The sequence below is a fragment of the Telopea speciosissima genome, chromosome 11 (genome assembly GCF_018873765.1).
Source record: "Telopea speciosissima isolate NSW1024214 ecotype Mountain lineage chromosome 11, Tspe_v1, whole genome shotgun sequence".
In the NCBI taxonomy this organism is placed as follows: Eukaryota; Viridiplantae; Streptophyta; class Magnoliopsida; order Proteales; family Proteaceae; genus Telopea; species Telopea speciosissima.
In genome coordinates this window covers 12,312,201-12,340,122 of record NC_057926.1, presented here as the reverse complement: position 1 = coordinate 12,340,122, position 27,922 = coordinate 12,312,201, and the positions used below count along the sequence as shown (strand labels likewise).

Genomic DNA, 27,922 nt, shown 5'->3' with positions numbered 1-27,922 from the left:
ATAAACATCAGCAAAGTTCTATATAATTTCACCACCTTGCAATCCCTTCTTCCACCTTTTGCCTGTCAATTAAAGAAACTTCACATAGCACTACACTATTGGGTTTATATATTACAACCTGTGCGAGCCTAATGAAACCAAAGTGAGAAACAACAAATCCTCATCTAGCAGTTGCATATAAAGAAAAATCCTCATCTAATAGAACAAAGAAAACAAAGGTCAACAGCCAGGCCATACCCCCTAAATAGTATTACCCAGCAAATATATATCTTGGAGTTACAGAGCTCTGGAATGACCTATCATATCAATTCAAGCTGATGGAGGTGGTGGAGGTGGTGGCATGGACATTGGAGGTGGCGGAGGAGGTCTTCCAGCCATATGATGCTGAGGAGGTGGTGCTGGTGGCCAAACCAGTGGTGGTGCATTCATACCCATTGGTGGTGGTGGAAGCCTTGAAACTGCTGCCTGTGGAGGAGGTGGAATATTAGGTGGTGGTGGTCTGGCAAGTGGTCTGAACTGCTGAGGTGGAGGTGGCATGACAGGTGGCATCATCATTTGACCCTGTTGCTGCATCTGACCAGGCCAATGCTGCCCTGCTAGTTGCATAGGAGGGGGAAAGGCCCCAACCTGTGGCGGGGGAGGGCGGATTGCTGGAACTTGCCCAGGATTAATGGGACCATTTGCAAAGGGACGAGGAGGAACAGGGACCCCCATGGTACCATTAGCCTGAGGACCATTCGATAGTGTAGGTGGTCCACTTGCAAAAAGCGTGTGGGGCCTGTTTTTCTGCGCACCAGGATTGCTTGCAGCCAAGACTCTCTCTGCATTGCATGTTTAAAACAATAAGTATTTTCTGGAAATAGAATCGAGTATCTATCCAAATTGACGATAAAATGCTAAAAGTCAGCATTTGAGCTAGTCCAGTAAGTTGGCAGAACACATGGGGATGTGACATAGAATAGTGAATACAAGATAAAAGATGGTTGATGTAAAACCCTAACCTGCTGGGGTACCATGACGCTCCCCTTTGGTATCTTTCTTGTATGCATAGGACACTGTAATTTGACGATTGCAGAGATATTGACCATTCATGGCCTACAGATACAATAAAAAGGAACTAAATAATAGCAAGTCATTTATGACCATTTAAGATTATGACCGCAGATCAGAAGCAGGGATGTACCTCGATAGCTGCATCAGAAGACTCAAAAGAATCATAGCTAATAAAACCAAAACCACGGGAATTCCCAGTCTCAGGGTCTCTCATTATCTGAAACAGGAAGCAGTCTTGCATCAGAGATCATTTGAAAGTAAGCTGACACCCCTATGTCAATTTTACATCTCAATCAGTCATTCTAGGTCATTGATTTTCCTTCCAAAACAAGCTACTATGCTCCCGCAAGAGCAACACCTTCTAATTAGTGCCTATACTTTTTTTTTTTTTTGGCACCACTTGCAGAGAACAACTTTTTAAATGGGATCTCTATTATAAGAAAATTAAAAATTAACCTACACTATAGAACCAAATGGTAGTATTTTGGTCAATACTTTTTTCTGGATGATCGAAAATATATACTATAACTTAAGTGTTGCTTTCCATGTGGAGAAATTTACACATGCTGGCCTGCTGGATAGATCTTGATGGGGATTTTTTATTGGCTCTTTAGGCAAATTAATTTGACCGCAGAAAAGTCAATGCACTGAGCTGCTACTTTGCCTCCAGGAATACTTCCAAGGTCGCACAACCATTTTGTCTTGGAGACATGGTGAGTAGATACTGAAACTACAACCCACCATGGTATACATTTATAGAACATCTCAAGCTCCAAAACAGAAGTTCATGAGTAAACCAAATCGGAAATATGGCACCGCAAGTTTCTAGGTGCAACCAATATCTTTATTAACTCAGGCTTCCATTCAGGTGAACAAAGAGCCAAAAAAAAAGGGCATACCCAGTGCACAAGGCTTCCGCCACTGCGGGGTCTGGGGAGGGTCATAATGTACGCAGCCTTACAAATTAGATACTAGATTGCTTTGGACTTCCAGAACTAAGTAGAACATAATAGCACCCTTGGATTAAGAAGCAACAAAGTGACAAGGAAAATACACCTGGTCATTCCTAGTCATTTGCAAGTGACATAGATGAGCACAATCAGAAAGTTCAAATTAAAACAAAATGTCACTATTCAATTAGGTTTCCTGCATGGCCCACCAAGGAAGGCCTTCCCGTATTCCCCTATTTTCTACCATATGGAAGATCAGGCGGGGCCCAAATTCTGTGGGTAGGTAGAGCCAAGGCCCCCCTGCTCATATGTCAAGTTTCAGCAATAACGAAGTTGGCCATGTAGCTAGACAAAGCTTTAAAAATCCACTAGCACAAGGAATCTCTTGGGAAATGGTTTAATCTCTCTCCCCTTACAGGAAATGACCAAGCTGCCCTCCCATGTACGAAACCATCCCACCGCACCTCATTGGTGTGCTCCTCTATGCCACTTGATCAGAGACCTCTTCCTTATATCAATATCCGAATTCATGTGAGGAGGGGGGCCAAGTACTTTGATACTTTCAGGTTTCTATTGCTAAAACTTTCACTTCTAATGGTACAAGATGGTGTACTCACCTAACACAAAGGCTCCAAGAGTGCATAAAGGAATTAAGCTAATAACATGATAGTATGAAATTCATGCACAACAGAAAGTTAAAAAGCCATAGAATGCCCAACTGCTAACTGCAACAAGGTGATATAATGCAGCAGTTCTCTCCTTTCTTTTAGTCAGCATTATAATTTACATTAAAGGAAGAAAGAACAGACTGATAAAGTAGAGCCAATTAAGAGGGATAATAACCTTCGGGTTTGTAACAATGAGTCCAAATGCACTAAAAGTATCATAGAGAAGCTTTTCATCCACATCCTGCAAATGAAGTCAAATTCAAATGATGAGAAGAGTAATGATGGTGTTGGTGAGACAGGTAACGTCTTGATACAATTTGACAACTTACAGGGTCAAGGTTTCCAACAAAAAGGTTTGCACCAACATCCAAGCTCTTCTTATCTTGAGAAGCCTGGTGACAAATGGAAACATTATATGATAGATCATATATGAAACTTTATCATGTATAGAGAAAATAAATTCATAAAAGGGTACCTCCAAATGCCTTATATCATTTTATTACAAAATTAAGGTCCTTGACTAACACGAACAGTTAGAGGCAAGAGTGGAAAAATAACTCACCTTATTCACACGTATTGGCTTCCCATACAGTTTAATCATGTTCAGAACCTTTATTGCCTGGATTACAATAAAACAACATTAGTTCAAGGGAGGAAATAAAATTTGGCCAAAAACAACTAAAGCCCCATATCAACAGAATTATCTTTTGTTAAAGAGTCTACCGATTTATGTAAAGTTGTGTTTCTATTTAATAGTTCTAGATAGTCTAGGATTCTTTGTTTCCTTCGTTGAGTCTGTTTTAGACTCCTACTATAAGTTGTACTCTTTCTATATTTATATGGTCATAGGGTGAGCTCATAGACTCACTGACTCTGCTTCCTTTCTTGTTGCAGAGTTCCTTCATCTTCTTCTCTCTCTCTCTCTCTCTTGCTTCTGTTAAGGGTTTATTAGTCTCTATATCGTTACATCTTTTATTGAGAAAACAAATATAACAAAGCATGCCGGAGAACTTGTGGATGAAATAGTATTAGACTGCCCTTATTTGGTTGATTCTAGAACAAATCCACAAAGCTAATAATTAAGGAAAAGGACTAAATTGCAGGGTTTTTATTTAATATATTATGATATCATGACAACAGGGTAACTACTTACCATGGAACTAAATCTCGCGAAATCTCGGTTTTTTCCAGGGTCGAGACGAGATCCCATCTGAAACAAAAAAGTGCAATATCTCGTCGAGATCTCGGGTCGACCCAGATCTCGACCCAACTCACCTTATAAAACTTCCAGATCTCGACCTGTCTCGAGCTATCTCAACCGAGAGGCTGTTCCATGAGCTGCTGCCACTGGTTTTTCACCATTTTTGAGCTGGATTTCGTCGGAGAAGCTGCAGCCGGCATCATTCAGCTACACCACAGCAAGTCAGTCGTGGCATTCATCTCAGCCTCATCATGACTATGATTATGGCCAGAAGAGCACCGGTTCCGAATATAATGGCTATGGTCAGTTTAGGCAGTCAGCACTTGAGTTCAACAATCAAAGCACTGGATCAGGTTTTGGGCCCTTATTCCTAGTCCCAAACCAGCCACACCCATACATGCCTCAATATGATAGTAGCAGTGGATCTCACACCTCATGGCAACCGCCTCTTCTATACCCTAGGATAGGGGACTTGGCATATGTTGATGACAACAATTATATGAGTGCTGCGGCAAACTATGTGCAACACTACAGCAACACTATGACTTGGGAAGACAATGTGGAACGAGTTGGGACTGAATACGTGTGCCAATCACATTTTATGAGATGATAGAATGTGATATGTTAATCAAGTTGATGTATTGTACCCTTTAACATTTCTAATGCTTATTTAAGTTGTTTTACATTAATTAAATGTTTTGATTGCTTTCTATTACTAAATTATGTATAAAGTAAGGAATTTTAGTACGTCGTCGCCTACCAACCTAGGGTCCGAAGTGAAACTCCTATTTGGACTTTGTTTTTACAAAATTTGATAGTGCCATTGTGTTTAAATGGCCTAAAATAGGCTGAGTACCAAGTTTCAGACCTAAACTAGGTCTAAAACCCATTGAAACCAGCCTTCGAGTTGAAAAAAAAAAAATACACCAACTCGACCGAGATCTCGCGAGATCTCAAGTCAACCCGATTGTTTCCAAGGTCGAAAGCTGGCCAAGTTCCGAGTTTTAGTTCCTTGTTTCTTACCATAGTTGTCGATTGTCATGGTGCCAAGGCAAAGCAAGGGACCCCAAGGGGTAGCTCGGTTGGCAAAGATCAACACCTCATAATTAAGAGGTCTTAAGTTCAGATCTCCTTGTGGCCTATCTATCCCCCCCCCCCCAAAAAAAAAAGGGCTCCCAAGGGCAACCATATTCTAGGTATGTTTCCTTCTTCTTCTAGGTCTGGAGGTCCTCGATACAGAAGGCGACTGGTTACCTTCGGCATCAAAACCTCTTCGTTGCCTTGGCATCACCTTGACAACAATGATGCAATTAAATGACCTAAATAGGCTTAGTTTAGTGGAAATAAGCCCTGGGTTTGTTTATATATGTGTTGGGCCTTTAGTCCAATGGGTTTTCTTTGTAATGGGCCACTTTAATGGGCCTATAGTATGGGTAGAGACTAGGCATACGGGATTAGTTAAGTTAGTGTATTTATTTCTTTATTTTAATTGTTATCAAGTGTTTTAATTAGGCTAGATTAGGATTCTATAAATCCAGTCCTATTTTGAGTTAATTTCCTAGTTAGTTTATGCTACCTCATTAGTAAAGGATTAGGTTAGGGCTTTCCTTTTTAGTGTTTGAGTATTCTATATACGTTTGTAAGGGGGTCCAGCATTGTACACGAATTTTGATTAATGAAAAGCTTTTGCTGCTCCTTCCTGCATGAAGAATCCCTTGTGTTTGATCAAGGAATCTTGTGTTTTTTCATTGTTCTTATTCTCCTTCATCTTCTTCTCCATTAATCAAGTAGTGTTCTTCTAATTTTGTGCAACTCAAATTCTGATCTGGAATTCGTATACAAGTCTTTTTTTACTCAAAATTCAATTGAGGGATCTGGCCATCAAATCATCCTCGAGTTTTGAAGAGTTGTTCTTCACCATAGGATAGACCTTCGACCAGAAGTTCTTACAGATCAGACCTTCTGATCTCGTTATATCTAAGAATTCCTATTCTACCCTTTATCTCCAGTTTCTGAATTTCTGCAATTCTGATTACTGATTCGATATGTTTAGATCTAGTTCCTAATATCAGTTTCAATTGGGTATTATAATTCCAGATTTCTGGTTATTAATCTCATATGTGATTTGACTGAAATATCCTTCTCCTAGTATCACTAGGATTAATCCTGTTAATTAATGGAAGGAAAAGAAGAAGAGAAGCAGAGAAATCGAGAGAGAAAGGGAGAGAGACGATGTGCAGAATTGGGAGTCACAATACAATCGTGATCTCCCTCTTTTCTTCACTAAATACTAATCTTAAGGGTAAAACAGGTAAACAACTTAAAAACAGAATAAGGGAAGCTTCCTAAACTACCCTTCTCACTACTCTCCTCTCGGTATTAGCGCTAGGCACTAATACCGAGAGTTATACAGCTCTCTCGTTAACACTCCCCCTCAAGCTGGAGCATAGATGTTGATCATGCCCAGCTTGTTACAAATGTATTCCACTCTAACACTCCCCAAAGACTTTGTGAATACATCAGCAAGTTGTTCTCATGTACGAACATGACAAGGAGAACTCAGTCCTTGTTGCAGCTTTTCTCGAATAAAATGACAGTCCACCTCAATGTGTTCCGTTATTTCATGAAACACCGGATTTGAAGCTATATGAACAGCAGCTTGGTTATCACACCAAAGTTGCATTGGAGAATCATCAATGAATCCAAGCTCAGCCAATAATTGTTTCACCCACATTAGTTCACAGGTAGCATGCGCTATGGCCCTATACTCTGACTCTGCACTGGAACCAAGGTTCGAAAACTCGGATCTCGGAGCCATCTCGGCCCATGAAAAAACCAAGTTGGGCCGAGATCTCGACGAGTTTGTGCAATTTTTTTTTGTTCGACTCAGAAGCCCATCTCGGTGGGTTTTAGACCTCTGTTGGGTGTGAAAATCAGTATACAGTCTATTTTAGGCCATTTAAACACAATGGCATTATTAGATTTTGCAAAAACAAAGTCCAAAGGTGACTTTTACATCGGACCCTTAGTTGGTAGGCGGCGAAGTATTAAAATAGCATAGTATATACATTAATGACATAATTTATGTACATAGAACTCAAACAAAACATTCAATTAATAGGAAAACAAGTTAATAAGCATTACAAATGTTTAAGTTGAATAAGTGATACATCAAATTGCTCAAGCTTAACAAATAACAATGTTACAAGCTACAAGTTACAACTATCATCACATAAAATGAGATTGAATGACATATTCATTCCCCATTTGTCCCACATAGTCTTCCCATGACACATTGTTGCTCCACTGTTGCATATAGTTCTCCACAACATTCATATAAGAGTTCTCATCCAAATATGCCAAGACCCCTATCCTAGGGTATAGCTGTTCCACAGTTGCGTTAGACCGTTGCTGTGAAGGTTGATATCCACTGCTTGTGCTACTGTCATATTGTGGAATGTATGGGACTAGGAATGTGGACCCAATGCTGGACCCAATGCCAGAGCCAGCCTCACTGCTTTGATAGTCATACGCATGTGTTGACTGCCCAAAAGCCCCAAACTGACCATAGGAACTATATTCAAAACCGGTGCTCTGTTGGCCATAATCATAGGCATAATGAGGTTGAGATGATTGCCACGGCTGATGCTGACTACCAGTATCCATACTCATGCTTCCAAAACTTGCTAGCATGGTGTTCATACTCGTGCCATCATACTGAGGTTGGTTGTGTTTGCGACCCGTCCTTCTCTTGTAAGTTTTGCTATGGCCACCATGGTCTTGATCTTGTATGGCATGTGTAAACTGACTCACCTGTGAAATGAACAGGGTCCTCCTGTGTTCCCACTTCATACTGGTATTGCTTGCACAACCAGCAGGCAAATGTTCCTTTAACCTAGTTGCTCCTGCAAAATTTAAAATCTTTCCACAGTAGTTACACTTTGACTTCTTTTTGTCCTCAGACATCGGAACTCCATGTAACCATGCTATATCCCCCATTGTGTAAGAAATATCTTATTTTTTACACTGTTATATAAAAAAACATGTATTAGTTACTATTACAGACTTAAGTAAAGTATTAAACACATAAAGTATTGTATTCATAACTATTAACATAATATGAAGCTACTAGAACAATCAAATACCTCTCTTATTTATTCCCTAACCCTAGTATTTATTTATTAATTAAAAATAATATTTACAATTTTTATTAAAAATAATTATACCTTCAAATATAAAATATTATAACATAATGATGTATTTGACATCATTTGAAGTCGGACATTATGTACAAATGTTGTGCATAATTTTCCAACAAAAACAGGTATTTTTCCTTAATTTTATATATTTTTTAACTATTTTAATAATATTATTATTAAATCTGAAAAATAAAATATTTTTTTTAATGGGTGAAAAAAAAAAATGACTCCATGAGGCTGTAGAGCATGCAAACTAGTCTAACATACATCAAGATCACATCCAAACAATAAGTATTTATCCTATTTTTTTTAATTTCTTTTTTGAAAAAAAATCATTTTTTTTTTAGAAATTATAATAAATAATTTAATAACCCAAAAAACATTCAGCCTCCATCAAGTGATAGATCGGCCGAACTTGTATAACATAACTCAAAATCACACCCATCTACCAAGATTTCATCAATTTTTTTTCAAAAAAATAGGTTTAGGGAAAATGGGTTTACCTTTCAAAAAACCTTCACAAACTTAAGCAATCCTCCAAAATTGAGCTGCAATCTTCACTTTGGCACCAAATTCAACTTCCAAATGTTTGAATCCAACCAAAAAATGAAGAAGGGAAGAGAAGAAGAGAAGCAAAAGGGAGTCTCTGTCGACCTAAGGCCCCAAAAACAGATTCTGTAATGACTTAAATGAAGTCATTTGGGTCAAATGACCCAGCCCCATACCCGAGACACACTTTTCGACCCGAGATCTCGCCAAGATTTTGCATTTTCCTTCTGTGTTTTATCCTGTTTATCGAGCCCATTCGAGACGATATCTCGCCGAGATACTGCACTTTTATGTTTCGGATGGCATCTCGACTCGGCTTTCCAAAAAATCGAGAATCTCGGCCAGATCTCGCGAGATTTCGGACTATGACTGGAACGAGCAACCACTGTTTGTTTCTTGTTCTTCCAGAACACCAGGTTTCCTCCAACAAATATACAATAACCTGTGGTCGACCTTCTGTCAATCGGAACCCCTGCCCAATCAGCATCCGAAAAACCCTCTATCCGTCCATGGCCATGATTACTATAGAGAAGACCATGTCCAGGAGCCTTTTTAAGGTACCGCAATATACGCACAACTGCCTCCCAATGAGATGTTCGAGGACCAGACAAAAATTGGCTCAACACACTAACAGGAAAGGCAATGTCAGGCCTAGTCACTGTTAGATAATTCAATTTGCCAACTAACCTTCGATACATCTCAGGATCACCCAAAACATCACCATCATCAGCCATAAGCTTTACATTGGGATCCATAGGAGTATCTAAAGGTTTAGAACCCAACATCCTTGTCTCTGAAAGAAGATTCAGAACATACTTGCGCTGCGAAAGTGAAATTCCTTTCTTTGACTGAGCCACCTCCACACCCAAGAAATACTTCAACTTTCCTAGATCCTTGGTCTGAAACTTCTGCTGCAAATACACCTTCAAGTTCTCAATCCAGAAATATCATCTCCTGTAATAACTATATCATCAACATAAACAACAAGGAATATCTTTCCAGGATCAGACCGGCGGAAAAATACAGAATGATCACTACCACCCCGTGTCAGCCCAAATTCTAACACAACTTTAGTGAATCGGCCAAACCAAGCCCGAGGGGACTGTTTCAGCCCATATAATGACTTCTTGAGCTTACAAATCAAACCAAACTCCCCCTGAGCAACAAACCCAGGAGGTTGCTGCATATAAACCTCTTTATGCAAATCCACATGCAAAAATGCATTCTTGATGTCAAACTGTTACAAAGGCCAATGGTAAATAGCAACAAGAAAAATAAAAATGCGAACAGAAGCAAGCTTTGCCATAGGAGAAAACGTATCCCAGTAATCAACACCATATACTTGGGCATAGCCCTTCGCCATAAAACGGGCCTTCAAACGAGCCAAGGATCCATCAGAGTTCACCTTCACCACATACACCCACCTACAACCAATAGCAGATTTACCAGAGGGTAAGGGAACAGGATCCCAAGTCTGATTTTCCTCCAATGCCAACAATTCCTCATTCATAGCAACCTTCCAACCAGGACTGGACAATGCCACTGCGACAGACTTAGGGACAGGATGATTTTCAACAGTTTGTAAACAAGAATGAAAGGTGGAAGACAAACCAGCATAGGAAACAAAGTTAGAAATGGGGTGTTGAGTACAAGCCCGAACACCCTTACTATGTGCACTAGGAATATCAAGATCAGAAGGAGGTTCCAAAAGGAATAGGAGTATTACCTATTGCAGGATCTGTCGGCGAAGAAGTAGACGGGGCAGAATTCGTAGGAGCGGGGGTCCAACTACATACTTTCCATTGGTGACGTTGAAACACAATAGGTGGAGGTGCTAGTGATGAGATAGCCTACGGAACATGGTGAATAATAGGCTGAACAACGAAAACAAGGAGATCATCATCCAAGTCAGACACAGTAAAAGGCGAACCATCATAAGGAGTAAACTCAAAGAAAGAAACATCAACGATAACAAAATATTTTCGCAACTCAAAAGAATAACAGCGATAACCCTTTTGAGTGCAAGAATAACCAACAAACATACACTTGAGAGCCTTAGGATCCAACTTGAAAACACTCGGACGATGATCACGAATAAAACAAACACTACCAAAGACTCGTGGTGGTAAAACAAACAATGGCAGAGAAGGAAACAACAAAGAAAAGGGAATACCGCCACCTAAAACAGAGGAAAGCATGCGATTAATGAGGTAACAAGAAGTCAAAACAGCATCAGCTCAAAAGGATTTAGCCACTTTCATCTCAAATAAAAAAGAATGAGTAACTTCGATTAAATGTCAATTCTTCCTCTCAGCTACACCATTTTGTTGTGAGATGGAAGAGAGAATACCTGAAACACTAGTCATGTGATCCGATGCCCCTGAATCAATGATCCAGGGACTAGGCGTAGCAGTTGAAATACAGGCAGTAGCATTACCTGTCTGAACAAAGGTGGCGGTTGGAGGCTGGGCTGACTGAGAAATCTGAAATTGTGTAAAACAGGCATATTCTTCATCAGACATCTTCACGGTCTTACCCTCAGGCTGTGGAGATGCAAAAACTGTAGACTCAATAGTGGTAGCTAAATTGGCAAACTGCTGCTGAGAGGTGGTTTGCCATGAAGCTTCCAACAAAGCGTTGGATATGTCCTAGACGACCATAGTGATGACAAGTCCTCACTTGCCCTGAACCATCAGAAACATTTTGAGAACCCAAGGTAGGTGGTTTACTAGAACCAGCCCCACCAGCACAAGCACGACCAACACCACTATTACCATTACCACCAATACCAGCCCCACCATTGGGCCCACGGTTCTGGGGAAAAGAAGCCAAGGCCGAATTATCAACAGTAGTAGTAGTCTCATGGGAGACACGTAGAACCCTGGAAAAGGTCTCAGACAATGTGACTACCTTGTCACCACCAAGAATTTGGGAACGAACTTAATCGAACTCCTTCCCAAGTCCTCCCAAAAAAGCCATAACAGCAAGCTGCTACTGCTGACCTTGCATTGCTTCCACATTAGAAGTAATGGGAAGAAGTCAATTAAGCTCCTCATATATCCTTTTAAAATCAGCAAAGTATTGGGTCAAAGAACGACCCTTTCGATCAACCCTATAGAACTCCTAGGACAAATCATAAATGCGAGAGAGGTTGTTTTGTCTAGAGTACAAAACATTAAGGTACTCCTACAACTCCTTAACAGTATCAATGTGTGTCACCAAATTGACAATCTGATGTTCCATAGAATTCAACATCTGTCCCAAGATTCAAGCATCAACAGTATCCCATTAGGGGTCATCATCAGGTTTAGTCTTAAATAAGTGATCCTGCTGATCACATCCCGTCAAAACCAACTTAACAATCTTCTTCCATTGTTGAAAGTTGGTGATCCCCTCCAATTTCTTTTCAGTGATACGATTGGAGGAGGAAGAGAAAACCTCAGTCGTCACAGTCTTCGATGTATCACCCATAATTCACAGCCAACGAATGGAGTGAGATTGCACAAAAATTCTGCCCAAAAATTCTGACAATCGAGTCTAACCAAATCTGAACCAAACAGCTAAAAACAAATCTGCTCCCGACAAATCTAGCAATCTTTATCAAAAATTAGTTCAAAAAATGCAAACCAACAAGGTCGATGATTCTCTAGGGAGAAGAATACTTCAATCTAAAAAGAAGAATCAGATCAGAAAAATAAGTGTATACTTCCAAAAATCCAGCAAGCTTCAAAAGCTCCACCAAAAAATTCGATTAATCTCCCTAGGAAAAGTCGAACTCAAAACTCTGACAGGGTGCTGCCGACAAATTCTCCTCCAATTCCAGCGCAATCTTCACTCCATAAATCCCCAAAACACATAAAGAGAGACCTAGTTCTTATCTTATATCATGAACTAATCACTAATCAGTCCAAAAAATGCAGCATAGGATGCTGCACCCCTTCAAACGAAAGTAATAAGAAGCCGCAATTCTCTAAACTGAAATCACCTCCTCAATATTGATAGATGCCTTGATAGAAGAGACGAGAATAATTGTAGAGAGCTGTAACAGTGCCTATAGCTTTGATACCATGTTAATTAATGGAAGGAAAAGAAGAAGAGAAGCAGAGAAATCGAGAGAGACGATGTGCAGAGTTGGGAGTCACAATACAATCGTGATCTCCCTCTTTCCTTCACTAAATAATAATCATAAGGGTAAACCAGGTAAACAACTTAAAAACTGAATCAGGGAAACTTCCTAAACTACCCTTCTCACTACTCTCCTCTCGGTATTAGCGCTAGGCACTAATACTGAGAGTTATACAGCTCTCTCGTTAACAGATCCATATCTTCAGATCCAGCAGTCGGATCAACCTGGAATTTCAGCAAGGGTTCCTTACCTTGAGAATAGAATTCGACCTGAGTTTTGTTTCAATATGATCATCTAATTTTTCTATATAAGATATTCTCCCTATTTTGGATTTTATTCTCTGCGAAAAGATTCTGTTTTGGTACTGTTGTAATTATTCAAATCCAGTATTACATTAACTACACTTCTGACAAAGTGATCATACAACGAGCAAACAAAGATCCTTTTTCTTTTCTTTTCTTTTCTTTTTTGGGGGGGGGGGGGTGTACGTGTGGAGGAATTCACCATATGATTTAGAGGATTCATTATTCCAATTACCAAGGAACATGGAAAATGATATCATATTAACATATATTGAGTTGCGGCTCCATCTTGATGCAGGACATTTGGGGGCTCCTCCTACTAGCCCTAGCCCAGGCCCAATTAGATACTCCAAGGGATACCATCTCAGGCCCAAGCCCAAGCCTTACCAGCCCTGCATTTAGTTTTTATTTCAATTATTGTTGTAGAAGTAGTTATTAAAGGACAGTTATTGCTGTAGAAGTAGTTGTTAGGGAGTTATTTTCTGCAATTTTTTTGACTTTGAGTTTATAAAAGATTGTATTTTGAGAAGGAATGGGAACAGAATTGAATAGAAAGAATGAATTGAGTTTCTGGTTGTGTGCGTTTGCAGTCTCTTCCCCCCCCCCCCTCTTCTTTCTTCTCTTTTCTCCCTGCAACTCTGATCCCCCCTCTTCTTCTTCTTCTACTGCTTCTTCTCACGGTTTCTTCTCTTTTTCCCCTGCAATTCTGATTTCCTTCCTGGATTCTCTTTCTTCCTTACCCCTCCCCCCATTATCTGGTATCAGAGCCCAAACCTGGGTGAATCTCTCTCTTTTCGATTCTTCTCCCTTTTAGTCTCTCTTCCCTTCTTATCTTTCTTCTCCTATCTAAGTTCTCTTATCTTGTTCCTTCCCTGTTCTGGAAACCCCAAGCCAGAACTCCAAAATACTCTTATACAACTACCTTATCCTCTTTACCATAACATCCATTGAACCCCTTTAGCCACACGATTGCAACAACCAACCATTCCATATTGTTCCATCTTATCCCAAGTTGGAATGACAAACAACACTGGAGATGATGCAACAGTAATGGTGTATGACTTTGACAGTCCACTCAACAATATTGAGAGGACGTGCTGTTTCAAGATTTCATCTCTTTTTGTCATGAATTATCGGAGCTTTTGAACGGCATGGATGTGCAGCAGATGGACTGGATCCCGGGTTTATCCAAACTCGAGGTCGAGTTTTTTTAAAGCAAGGGAGAGTTGATGCAGGACTTTGGGGGCTCTTCCTACTAGCCCTAGCCCAGGCCCAATTAGATACACCGAGGGATACCATCTCAGGCCCAAGTCCAAGTCCTACCAGCCTTGCATTTAGTTTTTATTTCAATTATTGTTGTAGAAGTAGTTATTAAAGGACAGTTATTGCTGTAGAAGTAGTTGTTAGGGAGTTATTTTCTGCAATTTTTTTAACTTTAAGTTTTTTAAAAGACTATATTTTGAGAAGGAATGGGAACAGAATTGAATGGAAAGAATGAATTGAGTTTCTGGCTATGTGCGTTTGCACCCTCCTCCCCCCCCCCCCTCCTTCTCTTTTCTCCCTGCAACTCTAATCCCCCCTCTTCTTCTTCTTCTACTGCTTCTTCTTCTCACGGTTTCTTCTCTTTTACCCCTGCAATTCTAATTTCCTTCCTGGATTCTCTTTCTTCCTTACCCCTCCCTCCATTACATCTGGTTGGATGTAAAATGCTAAAAAGTTAATTCAACAACCAAGTGGAAAATTTCCAACTAAAACTAAGAATAACTGTATAACTCACTCAATAAACTTACTAACTAAATTTTGCAACTATACTCCCCATATTTCTGTAGAAGAATATGGCAAAGGAAAATTTTATTTCGATCTTCAACCACCAAGTAAAAAATGCTACTATCTTCTGATTACGCTATCAGCCTTTCCTCTTAAAGTATTTTATTGGACAACATTTTACATTGAACCAGAAAAACTATGCTAAACTTTTTATATATTTTAAACTAGCTTGACCTGAAAATCCAATTCCGATGTTGTTACCTTGAATAGTGTAACAGAATGCACTAAGAGAAAACCAGAACCGAGAGAAGAAGTGGGAGAAGAGAGGAGAGCTGTCAAGGAGGATCGAACTTGACAGCCTCCCTAAGACTGCTTGTATTTGTATGAATAGATTACAACCAAAAAGGGAGGATTACTAATAAGGGTGTCCATTTGGAACCGAAACCGACCTCATAAAACCGTACCAAACCATCCCGTTACAAATTCGGTACGGTACGGTATGAGAAATCGGTATTGGCCTCGGTACGGTATCAGTTTCTAAACTGAAACCGTTCGGTATGTACCGATACCGAATATGGGTAAACATGTAAAAACTGCCAAAACATATGAAAAGTTGAAACTCTAATACCCTTTCGGCCTTTTATAAAGCTTGTTCCTCTACTTTGTTGTGACTGACTTTCTCTGTGGCTGCAAACGGCTCTCTCTCTCTCTCTCTCTCTCTCTCTCTCTCTCTCTCTCTCTCTCCCGCAGTCCCGCTAATATAATTTATTTTTCTAATAGTTGAAGCTTTGATGGAGTTTGGACAATTGAAGTGTAATACTTTCAAAACATCAATGGGTCTTATCAGCTTCGCCTTGTGAAGCTCTCTCTTTTGATATATTTTCCTAAGCAAGTCGTTCCTGAGTCCTCAAGCTCATGTGAGTGATCGTTTCTCCTGATAATTTAGACTTCTGTAACTTCTTATTCTTCTCTCTAACTCCTGTTTGATCTTCTTGTTGAGTAGCTAATACGATCCGTAATATGATGATCGGTCCAAGCTGTGGTTGAGCTCAGTTCCATTTCTCTTCCGGTTTTGGGCTTCCATGGATATCATCTGCGTGTCTACGATTCCGTCACTTCAGGTTTCTTTGCTTTAATTGTCATCTTTAAAATTTGGTAAGGATTCCAAATGTTTCAAACCGTTTGTGTACCAAATTTATACCGATTTCTATACCGTACCGAATCGGCACGGTATCGGTATTAGAAATATAGATATTATGCGGTACAGTACAATATCGGTATCTAGTACATGTTTTCTTTACCATACCTGATTACCGATACCGTACTGATTGATACCCTTAATTCCCAATATGATTAGGAATCCTAGTTACAATAGGAAAATAGAAATAAAACAAGAACTAGGACTAAGACTAAACAACAAGAACTAGGATTAGGACTAAAGACTTCTAACAATACGAGGACTAATGATTCCTAATAATAACCAAAATAGAATTGACACATAAGGGAGGGAATCTCAATCAGAATAATGATATTCTAATCGAGATTACCCTTCTCCATATGAGCTCGATACACTTTAACATTCCCCCTCAAGTTGGAGCGTATAAATCACCTAAACCTAGCTTGGAACAACTGCTACGAAAGGCAGATCCAAACAACGGCTTGGTAGATTAGTAGTTGAAACAAATGGAGTAGAAATCAACTTCTTCATAACAGCATCCCGAACAAAATTACAATCAACCTCAATGTGCTTAGACCTCTCATGAAACATTGGTTACTAGTAATATAGATAGCAACTTGATTATCACAAAACATCTTCATAGGTTGAATGATAGAGAACCCCAACTCCTAGAGCAATGATTATACCCACATCAAGTCAGCTGCAGTATGTGTCATTGCTTAATATTCAGCCTCATCACTCGACCGAGCAACGGTAGTTTGGTTCTTGCATTTCCATGTAACTAAATTACCACCAACAAAGGTACAATAACCAGTAGTAGAACGCCTATCATCATCAACACCAGCCCAATCAGCATCAGAAAACCCAACCAAATTAGCTTTCTGATTAGGCCGATAAATAAGACCCTTACCAAGAGCACCCTTTAGATATCGAAACACAAGACAAGCAGCATCCTAGTGAATTTTTTTTGGATGTTGCATAAACTGACTAATAACTCCAACGGCAAAGGATATATATGGGCGAGTAACAGTAAAATAAATGACTTTCCCAACCAATCCTCTAAACCGATGAACATCTGAAAAATCCTCTCTCAATAAACCCTAGCTTTTGATGGGGATCCATGGGAGTATCTGCTACTTTGGAAGCAAAAATTCCAGTGTCAGTCAGAAGATCAAGGACATATTTCCTTTTAGATAAGCAAACACCTTTCTTGCTTCGCAAAACTTCAATACCAAGGAAGTACTTGAGAACACCCAAGTCTTTCATCTGAAAGTTTTGAGGAAGATATGATTTAACTTGAGCAATACCAGAAGCATCATTATCAGATATAATAATATCATCCACTGATCCACATAGACCATAATCACCACCACCTTTGAACTACGACGACGAAGAAAGACAGAATGATCAGAATAACACTGTGAGAACCTAACCTGAGTGACAATGGAGTTGAACTTATCAAACCATGCTCTAGGAGATTGTTTCAACCCATAAATTGACCTACGAAGTTTGCAAACCTTGGTAGAATTCTCCCCCTGAGCAACATACCCTGGAGGTTGCTCCATATAAACCTCCTCTTAAAGATCACAATAGAGAAAAACATTTTTGATATCCATATGTTATAAGGGCCAGTCGAAATTGGCAGCCAGAGAAAAAAGAATACGAACTGAATCCAGGCGGGCAACAGGCGAGAAAGTCTAAAAGTAATCAACACCGTAAGTTTGAGTATCGCCTTTAGCAACCAAGCGAGCCTTAAGCTGCTCAACAGAACCATCCGGATTGTATTTGATAGTATAAACCCACCGACACTTAACAAGATCCTTCCCAGTAGGTAATGGAACCAGAGTCCAAGTATATCTAGATAATAAAGCATCCATCTCGGTAACTATGGCAGCCTTCCAACCAAAATGAGAAAATGCCCCATGGTGGGTTTTAGGCACAAAGTTAGTAGATAAAGCGGAAGCAAGTGGGTGATAGTAGGATGGAAGATAAGAAATGGAAACATACTGCTCAATAGGATAAATAGTTAAAGATTTGTGTGACTTTTGAGTACAAGAGTGAGTACCTTTACGGACAACGACTGGTAAGTCGATGGAGCTCTCAACATCAGAATCAGATTGAGTGACGGGAGGGGAAGCATCTGTTATAGCAGATGGCAGATCCGGAACACAGGGAGTAGAGAGTAGTGGACCAGTTGCACTAGTTGGGACAGTGGGGGCTACTAGTAGTGGTAGATGGTAAGGTTGGTGATCGACGTTGGCGAAGGTAATAGACCCGAACCGATGGAAGTGAGGAGATGGGAATGGTAACAGGTAAGGGATGATCTAGAAGAACTTCATTGGTCACAGTGAACGACATAGAAGAACGAGAAAAATAAGGAGCATTTTCAAAAGAAGGTAACGTAAGCACTAATAAACTGTTTATTAGAAACCGGATCAAAACATTTATATCCTTCCAAAGTTCAAGAGTAACCAAGGAAAATGCATTTAATAGACAGTGGAGATAGTTTATCAATGGTAGGTTGACGAATGTGAACAAAAATACGCAACTAAAAACACGTGGTGGAGAGGTAAATAAGGAACTATCTGGGTAAAGAACAAAAAAAGGAATTTTATTATTTATACAGATGACGACATACGATTAATAAGATAACAAGCAGTAAGGCCAGCATCACACCAAAAGCGTTTGGGGACATTCATGTGATGCATAATACACCAGACCACTTCCAGTAAGTATCAATTTTTGCATTCGGCCACTCTATTTTGTTGTGTAGTATAAGAGCAACTAGTTTGGTGAATAAGACCATAACTGAGGCAAAAAACAAAAATCACAGTTTGAATGTTCTCAAGTGCATTATCAGACCGAAAAAAATTTTATGGATGTGCCAAACTGAGTTTTTATTTCCTGATAAATTTTTTTGAATACGTTAAGAAATTGAGTTTGGTCCATCAACAAATAAACCCAAGTGGAACAAGAATAATCGTCCACAAAACTAACAAAGTAAGAAAATCCTAGCCTATTACGAACTCGACACGGATCCCAAATATCAAAATGTATTAAAGAAAACAATGAAGAACTTCTAGGTGTAGTACGGGCAGGAAAGGAGGCATGGTGATGTTTGACAAGTTCACAGACTTCACATTCAAGACGAGATGTGGATCTAAAACTAGGAACCATTAATTGGAGTTTAGGTAGAGACAGGTGACCAAGACGTAGATGTCATTACATGGTAGATGGTATGGTAGCACTAGTAGCAGTAGAAGGTCCAGTGCCATCCAAGTAATACAACCCATCGCGCTCAAGCCATCCACTAATCATCTTCCTTGTCTGAAGGTCCTGAAAAATACAGTAAGAAGGATAGAAAGTTACTAAGCAGTTAAGATACTTAGTGAGTTGACTGACAGATAAAAGATTTAAAGGTAATTTAGGGACATGAAGAACAAGAGAGAAGGTCATGGAGGATGTTGGTGAAACAATTCCATGATCAGCTACCTGAGTAGAAGACCCATCAACTAGGATAACGCTATAAGAGGTTTGAACAAGATTTATTGAAGAAAACAAACTTGATTCACCAATCATATGACACGAAGCACCTGAATCAATAAGCCATGAAGTAGAAGAAGGATAAAAAACCGAGTTACTTTTATAGGCTAAGATGGCGGTAGAGGTAGAGGCAGAGGCAGCTTCAAGTTGTTGAAGGCATTTGACTAGCTTGCCGCCACCATCGCAAAACACGGAAGATGAAGTACCAGAACTCTAATTCATATCATCAGTAGGTTTCTTAGTAGTAGTGTCGGTCATAGCAGCATTGGCTAGTTCATTCGCCCACTCAGGTTTTCCATGCTTGGCCCAACAAGTACCCACAGTATGATTCGATTTGCCACAATAAGAACACTGATAGGAAGACTTGTCAGCAATTTGAGAACCTGTACCACGTCCACCAGCGCCACGGCCATAGCCTCTGGATTGGCCATGACCACGTCCTCTCCCATGATTGGTAACAAAGGCTGAGTTATCCTTAGGTGTATTATCAGTTTTGGATGGATTAGCCAGACGATTAGTACAAAGACTTCATTAAGAGAAGGAACCTTCTCCCCTATGAGTAACTGCCTCTTTACAGACTGGTAATCAGGATGTAGTCCAGCTAGAAATTTTGCAACATGGACCTTAACTCTTTGTTGTTTCAACCGGTCCAGATTGGTAGTGAGGGGCTGATGTATCTGGAGTTCTTCAATGATCTCCTTATAACTGGCAAAATATTCATTCAAGGATTTATCTCCTTGTTGGAAAGTAAAAAGTTTCTCATAGAGATCATACATGCGGGAGATATTCCTTTCTTGAGAGAAGCTTTCACACAGATCATTCCAGACATCCTAGCAAGAGTATGAAACATCACATTGGATGCAATAGCAGGTTGAACACTATTCCACAACCATATCTTGATAATAGAATTTTCACGCATCCACTCATCATGAGCTGTGATTATGGCAGGATCCTTAGGATCACAATCAGGAGGGTCATCTGTAATGTATTTGATTTTCCCTTGGCATGAATGTAAGCTTGCACTGCCTGGGCCCATAACAAATAATTTGAAACTCCGGAGAGTTTAATAGTAGTAATCTGAACTTGGACATTGTCCATAGGTGGTTTAGGATCAATCATAGGGAGTAGTAACAGCAATATGTCAATTGGCTATTGAATATAACCATATTAGGATCTGAAACAACCCAAAAAACGGCAGCAGTATACTCGGCAGTAGCAATGGAAGGTCTTAATGACCTAAAACCAGCAGCACTATCGGCAGTGGTAATATTAGGGTTTAAGAACCCTAAAAGGCAGTAGTAATCACAAAAATAGTGATAGCACACTCAGAAGTAGAAAATTAGGCTTTATGAACCCAAATCAGTAGCAATAACACAATCAGCAGAGGAGAGTATCAACTCCAAGGGTTTATCAACCCCCAAAACGCCAAAAATAGATAGCCAAGTGGTGTTCTAGGAGAAGGGAAGCAAAGTCCAAAAGTTCCCACCAGGAAAATGGATCGATTGGAGAAATAGAAATCTAACAAAGTAGAAATAAGAACAGAAATACCTCGTAGAGAAGGTCTTCAGTCTTCAGTCTTCAATATGATCCACTGACTGGACCAGAATTAGATATATCAATAGTCTTCAAGAAGAAACCGCAGCTTAAGTAGATGATCTCCAATTGATCTTGCACCTCAGGTCAGTAGTAAAACCCTAGTTTTCAATTGAAAACTCCATCTAGGGTTTAATTTGTAGTAATATGCAGCATAAGGTGTCGCACCCCCTTTAAGAAGAACTTGAAAAGACCATCAAACCAAAATCGCAGAGTAACATCCAACTAATGGTTGTGCTCTGATACCATGTAACAGAATGCACTAAAAGAAACCCAGAACCGAGAGAAGAAGTGGGAGAAGAGAGGAGAGCTGTCACGGAAGATTGAACTTGACCGCCTCCCTCAAACTGCTTGTATTTATATGAATATATTACAATCAAAATTGGGGGGGGGGGGGGAAGGGGGAATTCCTAATATGATTAGGAATTCTAGTTACAATAGGAAAATAGAAATAAAACAAGAACTAGGACTAGGACTAAAGACTTCTAAGAATACTAGAAGAGACACATGAGGGAGGGAATCTCAATCAGAATAATGAAATATTCTAATCAAGACTACCCTTCTCCCTATGAGCTCAATACACTTTAACAAATAGTTTGTTAACCTTTAAGGCTCTTATTTTTCTTGATAGAAATGCCTTTTATGACCTAATTCAAAAGCAAAGATAATTAAGATGCAACTGCATGCAATACTCACATAGTCCGCATCTTCTTCACTCCGGAACTCCACAAACCCATATCCTTGATGAAGATTTGTCACTCTATCCTTTGGCACATAAACATTGACTGTAACATGACGAAGAAAATGAGATAATATCACTATTGAAATCGATATAGATCAACTAAAAACAATTCAAGAAAGCCTCATCCTTATGTTCGTTCATCAGATCAGTAATCAGTTAGGTGATATTTCACTGAGGTTGTCAATAGTGGTTCGTACTTAATTATGTGTTACAAGCTGGTCATGGGAGATGTCTATTCTCCACCTCGAGGAGGAGTGTTGCAGTGTTGGTGAGAAGTACTGGATCATTACCCTATTTAGTTGAGCTGTATTGAATCATATTGGTGATTTACCAGATCAAATTGTGAGGAGTACTGGATCAGTAGCCTATTAAGGGAAGAGTATTATTGTCATTACAGGATATAAGGGCGTAGGGCGTACCCAGTGCACGAGGCTCCCGCCACTGCGGGGTCTGGGGAGGGTCATAATGTATGCAGCCTTACCGCTGTAGCCCATTACAGGATATACACTAATTAATATATTAGATCGGTGGGGAGAGTTCTCTCTCTAATCGATCACTTTTCTTCCCTTTTCTTTCTCTTCTCTTTTCTTTATTGCTTTTCTCTGCTCTGGCTTATTGAGTGTTCAGATCTACTACATGGAATCAAAGCCAGGAGGTTGGGTGTTTGATCTTTGGTAAGTCCAGAGGTGCATAGGAGTGTAGGAGTGTGTTGTTGTGCCTCTACACCCTATTCCCTTAGTGTCACGTGTTGGTGTCACATGTAGAGCACTATGTGTAGGTTTGCATGTGTGGGGGTGTGATATACATTATTGTGTGCCCTTCCTAACAGCTCGAGCTTTTGCGATAAGCGGTTATAACAACATTCATGATAGTTATCCAACAACTACTCAAATAGGTAAGTTATAATAATGGAAAAAATGAAACCTACCAACAGGGCCTGCTTGAACAAACAACTCCCATAGTAATTCCTCACTGACCTGAAAAAAGATCATCATCAAATACGAAGCAAATTAAAAGTTCAATTAATTTAAAAAAGTGAAGTTCAATAGAGTAATACAAACCCAAAAGCAGTTCCATTATTGAACCTCCACTGAGATCAGTCCATGGTGTTCAAAATTATAAAGACAATGAAAGAACACCCACACACTAATGTAGAACTAGAACCTGAATAGATCAAATCTCAGGCAGGATCAAATAGAAAAAAACCCTAGAGTCTTAGGAGAAAGAGGCATGAACTGTATATCTCAAAGAGGTCGTATTTCTTTGGGTTGGTAGTAATAGAATGGTTTCATTATCTAAAATGAAATTAAAGAATAAGTGATAAAACAGTGATCTGGATTTCAGATGTAATTCAAATTTCAATGAATCACTATATTCAGATATAGGAACAGAATACCAAAAGTCGATCCATAGGTCTGATCTAGAGTTTCAGAAGAATCATACTTGAGATAGGACTTCCCAACTAAGTATCGATTCCTGCAATATCTTTGCAGAGATTAACTAATGAAGAAGAGGATTAGGAGAAGAAGATATAGCCAGACCTCTCACCTGGCCTTTCTGGAATCTCACCAATAGAGTAGTTGAATCCCACAACTAGTTTCTCAGTAAAACAGAAAAGGAACAGCAAAAAGCATGCTTTATCCATAATAAAATTCGTATAGCTTAAAGGTTGGTCACAAAATTATATATAAACTCTCCAAATATGACTCATAACATGAATAGAAATAACCTAAATAACTAGTAATCAAGCTGGGTACTTAATTGACCAATAAAAGACTTAAAACAATTCTTAAACTGACTCAGGAACCTCCAGCTGTGTTTGGAGTCCTAAACAACTAGGACTTCACATAATGAAAGAAAATCAAATCATAAACAGGATTGGACTTATAGATTCCTAATCTAGCCTGAACTAGGAAAAAAAAACTGAAAACAGAATGCCCACTCATTTCATTTAAGACTTTGTAATCCCTTTCATTTCTTCAATCATTGATAAGAACTAATAAATAACTCAAGTTTCATTCAAATGCATCATGCGAACTTGCTGTTTTTACGTAGATGACAAGTTCTTAAACGCTACATCCTTCTCGTTGCTGAAGTTCTGATAGGACAGAACGATGCTGTTCCAGCCTTTGCTGCCGTCCTTCGTGACAGCAGGAAGTCGATCATAATGGAATATTCACCCTCATTCCGCACGGGTGGTCGATTTCCATATCATGGAACACCCCGTATGAACAAGGCAACATAGAGCTCACTAGTAGAGTAGGAAAAGGATTCCCAGTGAGACTAGGAATTCTAAAATTCCTGAAATCACTTCTTCTTTTCTTGGCACTGCTGCCAATGCCCAAATACTGCTTCATCCCCTCTACAAGTGGGTGAAGGAGCGAGGTGCCCTTATATTGGATGAGCCTAGGGGTGAATCTAACTTCAAAATTGCAGACAGATGCATAATGATGTCGACATGTTTGTGTCACATTAGAGCGAGGTTCACTCACAGGCACCACAACCTTTTTAATCCCAATCGGGCTTGGGAAATGATGAGGAAGACGTCAATTGGTCTGGCATCCCCCCGTCACTCGCAAACCATCTACATCAGACATGGTGGTGGTGAGGGATGATTATGATGGGGGTGATCAACCTACAGCCATAGGTGGAGATAATATCCAGGAAGAGGGGGAAGGGGAAGAGCATGACCAGACCGATAAGCACATCCGATTCAGAGGGGAGACTCAGTTTGACCATACACACAATATGTCAACCACGGTGCACATGCCCTTTGTAGAGGCTACCCGAGAGGTCTGCACTGTAAATTCAAACCAAAGGAGGAGGAAGATAGGATGGATCTAGACTCTTGAATTACAAGCTTGTCTAGCACTCTTGGAGACCAAAGTCTTGAGGAGGGTAGTAGATATAGTGGGTATGGGCAATGGTGTACACCCTCCTTTGCCCAAGGTAGCTCTAATTTTGAGTATGGTGGATATGGTGAGTATAGTGATATGGCCTCAACTTATACCCGACATCCAACCATATATGCCCACTCGGCCAAGCAGTTAAGGTGGATCCATACATGCAGTATCGTCTTTACAACCCGATGATGATCCATATCCTAGGTTGGGTTACCTCGCATATATTGATGATTCCATCTATAGGGCTATTGTGAATCTGTGATAGACTTTGAGAGATTCTTCATACAGTCTGAACATTCATTCATTTGGTTCCAAGCTACAAGTGATGTTTTGACCCTCCCAGGAACTCTATGTGGTATTGAAGATGGGGTGGGGGTGTATAACTTGGAATATTGAATGTCTAAAACATTTGGCAACTAGTACTTATTGTCTATGATGACACATGTTGAGGAAGCAATTTATGTATGATTGTAATGTTAAATTGTTTTACACTTTGATATATGCTTGCTGATTTTATTTGTTCTTCATTCCTAATGCATTTGTCTATTATTTTGATTGAATGTTGTATGGTGTTGGCCTAAATTATGTGTAGAATAAATTATATAAGGGAAAGGATACAAGAGGCTATGTTATACATTAGAAACATCGGTTCAAAGCCAAATTACCACTTTTTTTTTCTTTTGGGGCATCTAATGATTCAAACATGTGTATTCATGCTTAAATAGGGACTCCCTGAAATTTGAAGGGAAAATTCCACTGTTTAGGGACCAAAAAGGTATTCTGTATCAAATTTCATCTCCATTCCGCTGAAATATCTTGGTTTCAGCAGGGGACGAAATGGGGTAGCCTGCCGAAATCTTGAACCTTGGTTGTGAGACAGTGATACATAGCATTTGCTAATGTTTTCTGTGACTATGTTTTATCTCAAAGCCCCAAGATTCTTATCGAGCCTGTAGGGTTGCCATTGTAGATCTCTTTCCTCATTTCTTAATAAGTTCATTTGTAACAAATTTAGAAAAAAGATTAGGAGGTTTGATCGTGGATGGATTCACAGCAGAATGAATCGCAACAAGTACAGAGACCAAACCCTCTTCTAAAACCAAGGAACAAGGAAGACAATGCAGATAAAAGGGTTGCTGTCCAGTATATACCTAAAATGGGCAAACAATAAAAGCCCCGAAAAACCTATAGAACAACAGTGTGGACTTCTAACCTGTTAGACACATATTTGACAAGCATGAATTCTATCAAGTGATTTTAGAACATTTTCTGCTCCATTCCCTTCGATTCTTGCTTAAATATGAATCTAGAAGGTAGTTTCAGAAGCACAATGCATAGCTTGAATAGACCAATACCTAGTACTCCTGAGGACATAAAACAACTCAAGCACAAATCTCCAATTGACGACTTAAATCCCGTTTTTCCAACCCTAGTTTCGTCATCAGAACTACAATTTGCAAGACGAAACTTAGAATTACCTCCACACAACAAATGAAGATTCAGCATTCAGATATACGCAATAATATCCAGAAGGCAGTAAAACAGACATAGATATTAAACAAATATTCACAGAGAGAACTAGAATGATAAAGGAATGAAAGAGGGGGGGGAGAGATGGTGAAGAAGAAAGGGTAATACTGTAAGAAGCAAAACCTGGGGGTCGAGGTTGCCAACATAAGCAGTGGCGTCTTGATTCCTCTCGGCCGAGTGTTGGCCCAGGAGGTTCGCTCCAACGCCCGGAGCGATTCGAGTCGTCATCCCTAGCTCACCTCCAAATTCTGCTCATTCAATTTGAGCGAAGTCAAGAACTAATTAACCACAAACAGATTCAAAAATAAATGCTCGTATTTAAGGCATATAGGAAACGGAAATGAAAACCTGTTGCAACCGCTTTAACTCCAACGGTGGCAATGCAACGGAAGCGAAGTCTCTGAACCTAGTCCTCTGCTCTTCTGTTCTTCTTTTGTTACCAAATAATTAGTTTTTTGAGCTGTGAGAGTACGATGCCAGTGTAAGAAGAGAAACTCGTCACGAGTAGAAGCTGGGATGGCAGACCCGGCAAGAAGTGATTTAAGGTCGGCTGAGGTAATGTCTAAAAATAATAAAAAAAAGGGAAGCAAAGAGGCTGTTTCCAGACTCAAACCTGTGACCTCAAATTTTCATCCTCTCAAGTGCGGTGCACTGCCTAGCGCATTAGACACTGCACCACACTTAAAAAATCTGTGGTGCACCTAGGGGTAGGGGTGAAACAGGGCCGGGTTTTTAAAAATCTTAGCTCAACCCTGGAACCCTTTAGCTTAGCCCAGGCCCGCCCTGACCCTGACTCAGTTTAAAAAACTCAACCCAGGCCCAACCCTGCCAGGCTCAGCCCAGCCCAGACCCTGATTGACCCTGATTTTTGTCCGGGCCAAATTGACCCTGTTTGGCCCTGATTTTTTTGTCATTTTTATTGTCCTCCTATGCATTAAAAAAAATCACAACAATATACGCTTACCAAATAATATTAAAAGAAAATCAATAGCAAATGCACCCAAGAGAAATTTGAAGCTGTAAATAACAACATTGATAATGAACAAAAACATTAACAACAATAGGAAATCTCCCTTATCACCTGGTTGTTCTTCACAAGGATTGTTGAAGATTGCATGGCTGCATGCAGAATAAAAAGCATCCATTTTACCACATCAAGGAGCTCATGATCAAACAGGAGCTTTAAAAAAATCAAGAACTTGCAAATGAGAGTTGGGGCCTGGGATAGATACCTTCCCAGTTTCAAGAAGAAAAATGTAAAGAAAAAGAAAGTTAAGGGTAAAGAGAAGAAACTTTATACGCCCTCTCCTCCTCCTCAATAGACCAGTAAGATTGATCTTCACCTGGAAAGTGGTGAATATTTCTTGAGTGACAGAAAGAAGTCAAGAATGATTCCAATAAATCTGGATTCCAATAAATCTCAGGATGATAAGAATGATTTAGCAACCATGACAAAGTTATTAAAGGAAAAGTCAGAAATTTGGGAAGCAGAATATTATTGAGAATGTAAGGCTGAAACATTTTCACTGTAAGTGCCTAACCACCAAGCAAGAAGTCCAAGCCATCGTTCACCCAAAAAACAAACAAAAAAAACCAAGCGTTCCAAATCTTATCTAATT

General features: G+C 39.7%; 1 protein-coding gene across 3 annotated transcripts; it reads right to left on the bottom strand.

Annotated features, from left to right (window-relative positions):
* LOC122646435 (splicing factor 3B subunit 4) lies at window positions 1–26,797 on the bottom strand. 3 transcript variants are annotated; one of them, XM_043839987.1, is made up of 10 exons: window positions 26,677–26,797; window positions 26,427–26,551; window positions 22,799–22,847; window positions 21,825–21,913; window positions 3,234–3,290; window positions 3,001–3,063; window positions 2,847–2,912; window positions 1,184–1,270; window positions 1,002–1,095; window positions 1–821 (listed from the first exon to the last, which is right to left on the bottom strand). In XM_043839987.1, the coding sequence occupies exons 2-10, from the start codon at window positions 26,529–26,531 to the stop codon at window positions 310–312; spliced, it is 1,122 nt and encodes a 373-aa protein (XP_043695922.1). In that variant the 5' UTR covers window positions 26,532–26,551; window positions 26,677–26,797; the 3' UTR covers window positions 1–309. The 3 variants fall into 3 exon arrangements, with proteins under 3 accessions (XP_043695922.1, XP_043695920.1, XP_043695921.1); XM_043839985.1 differs by having other exon boundaries at window positions 26,427–26,581; window positions 26,673–26,783; XM_043839986.1 differs by lacking the exon at window positions 26,677–26,797 and having other exon boundaries at window positions 26,427–26,583.
* Window positions 26,798–27,922: the final 1,125 nt, after the last annotated feature.

Coding starts and splice junctions, on each gene's coding strand:
- LOC122646435 (XM_043839987.1), bottom strand. CDS start 26,531: ATGACGACTCGAATCGCTCCGGGCGTTGGAGCGAACCTCCTGGGCCAA. Junction 22,848..26,426: donor TTGGCAACCTCGACCCCCAG/GTTTTGCTTCTT, acceptor ATCTTTTTTCAG/GTCAGTGAGGAATTACTATG. Junction 2,913..3,000: donor TTGTTGGAAACCTTGACCCT/GTAAGTTGTCAA, acceptor CTTCATTTGCAG/GATGTGGATGAAAAGCTTCT.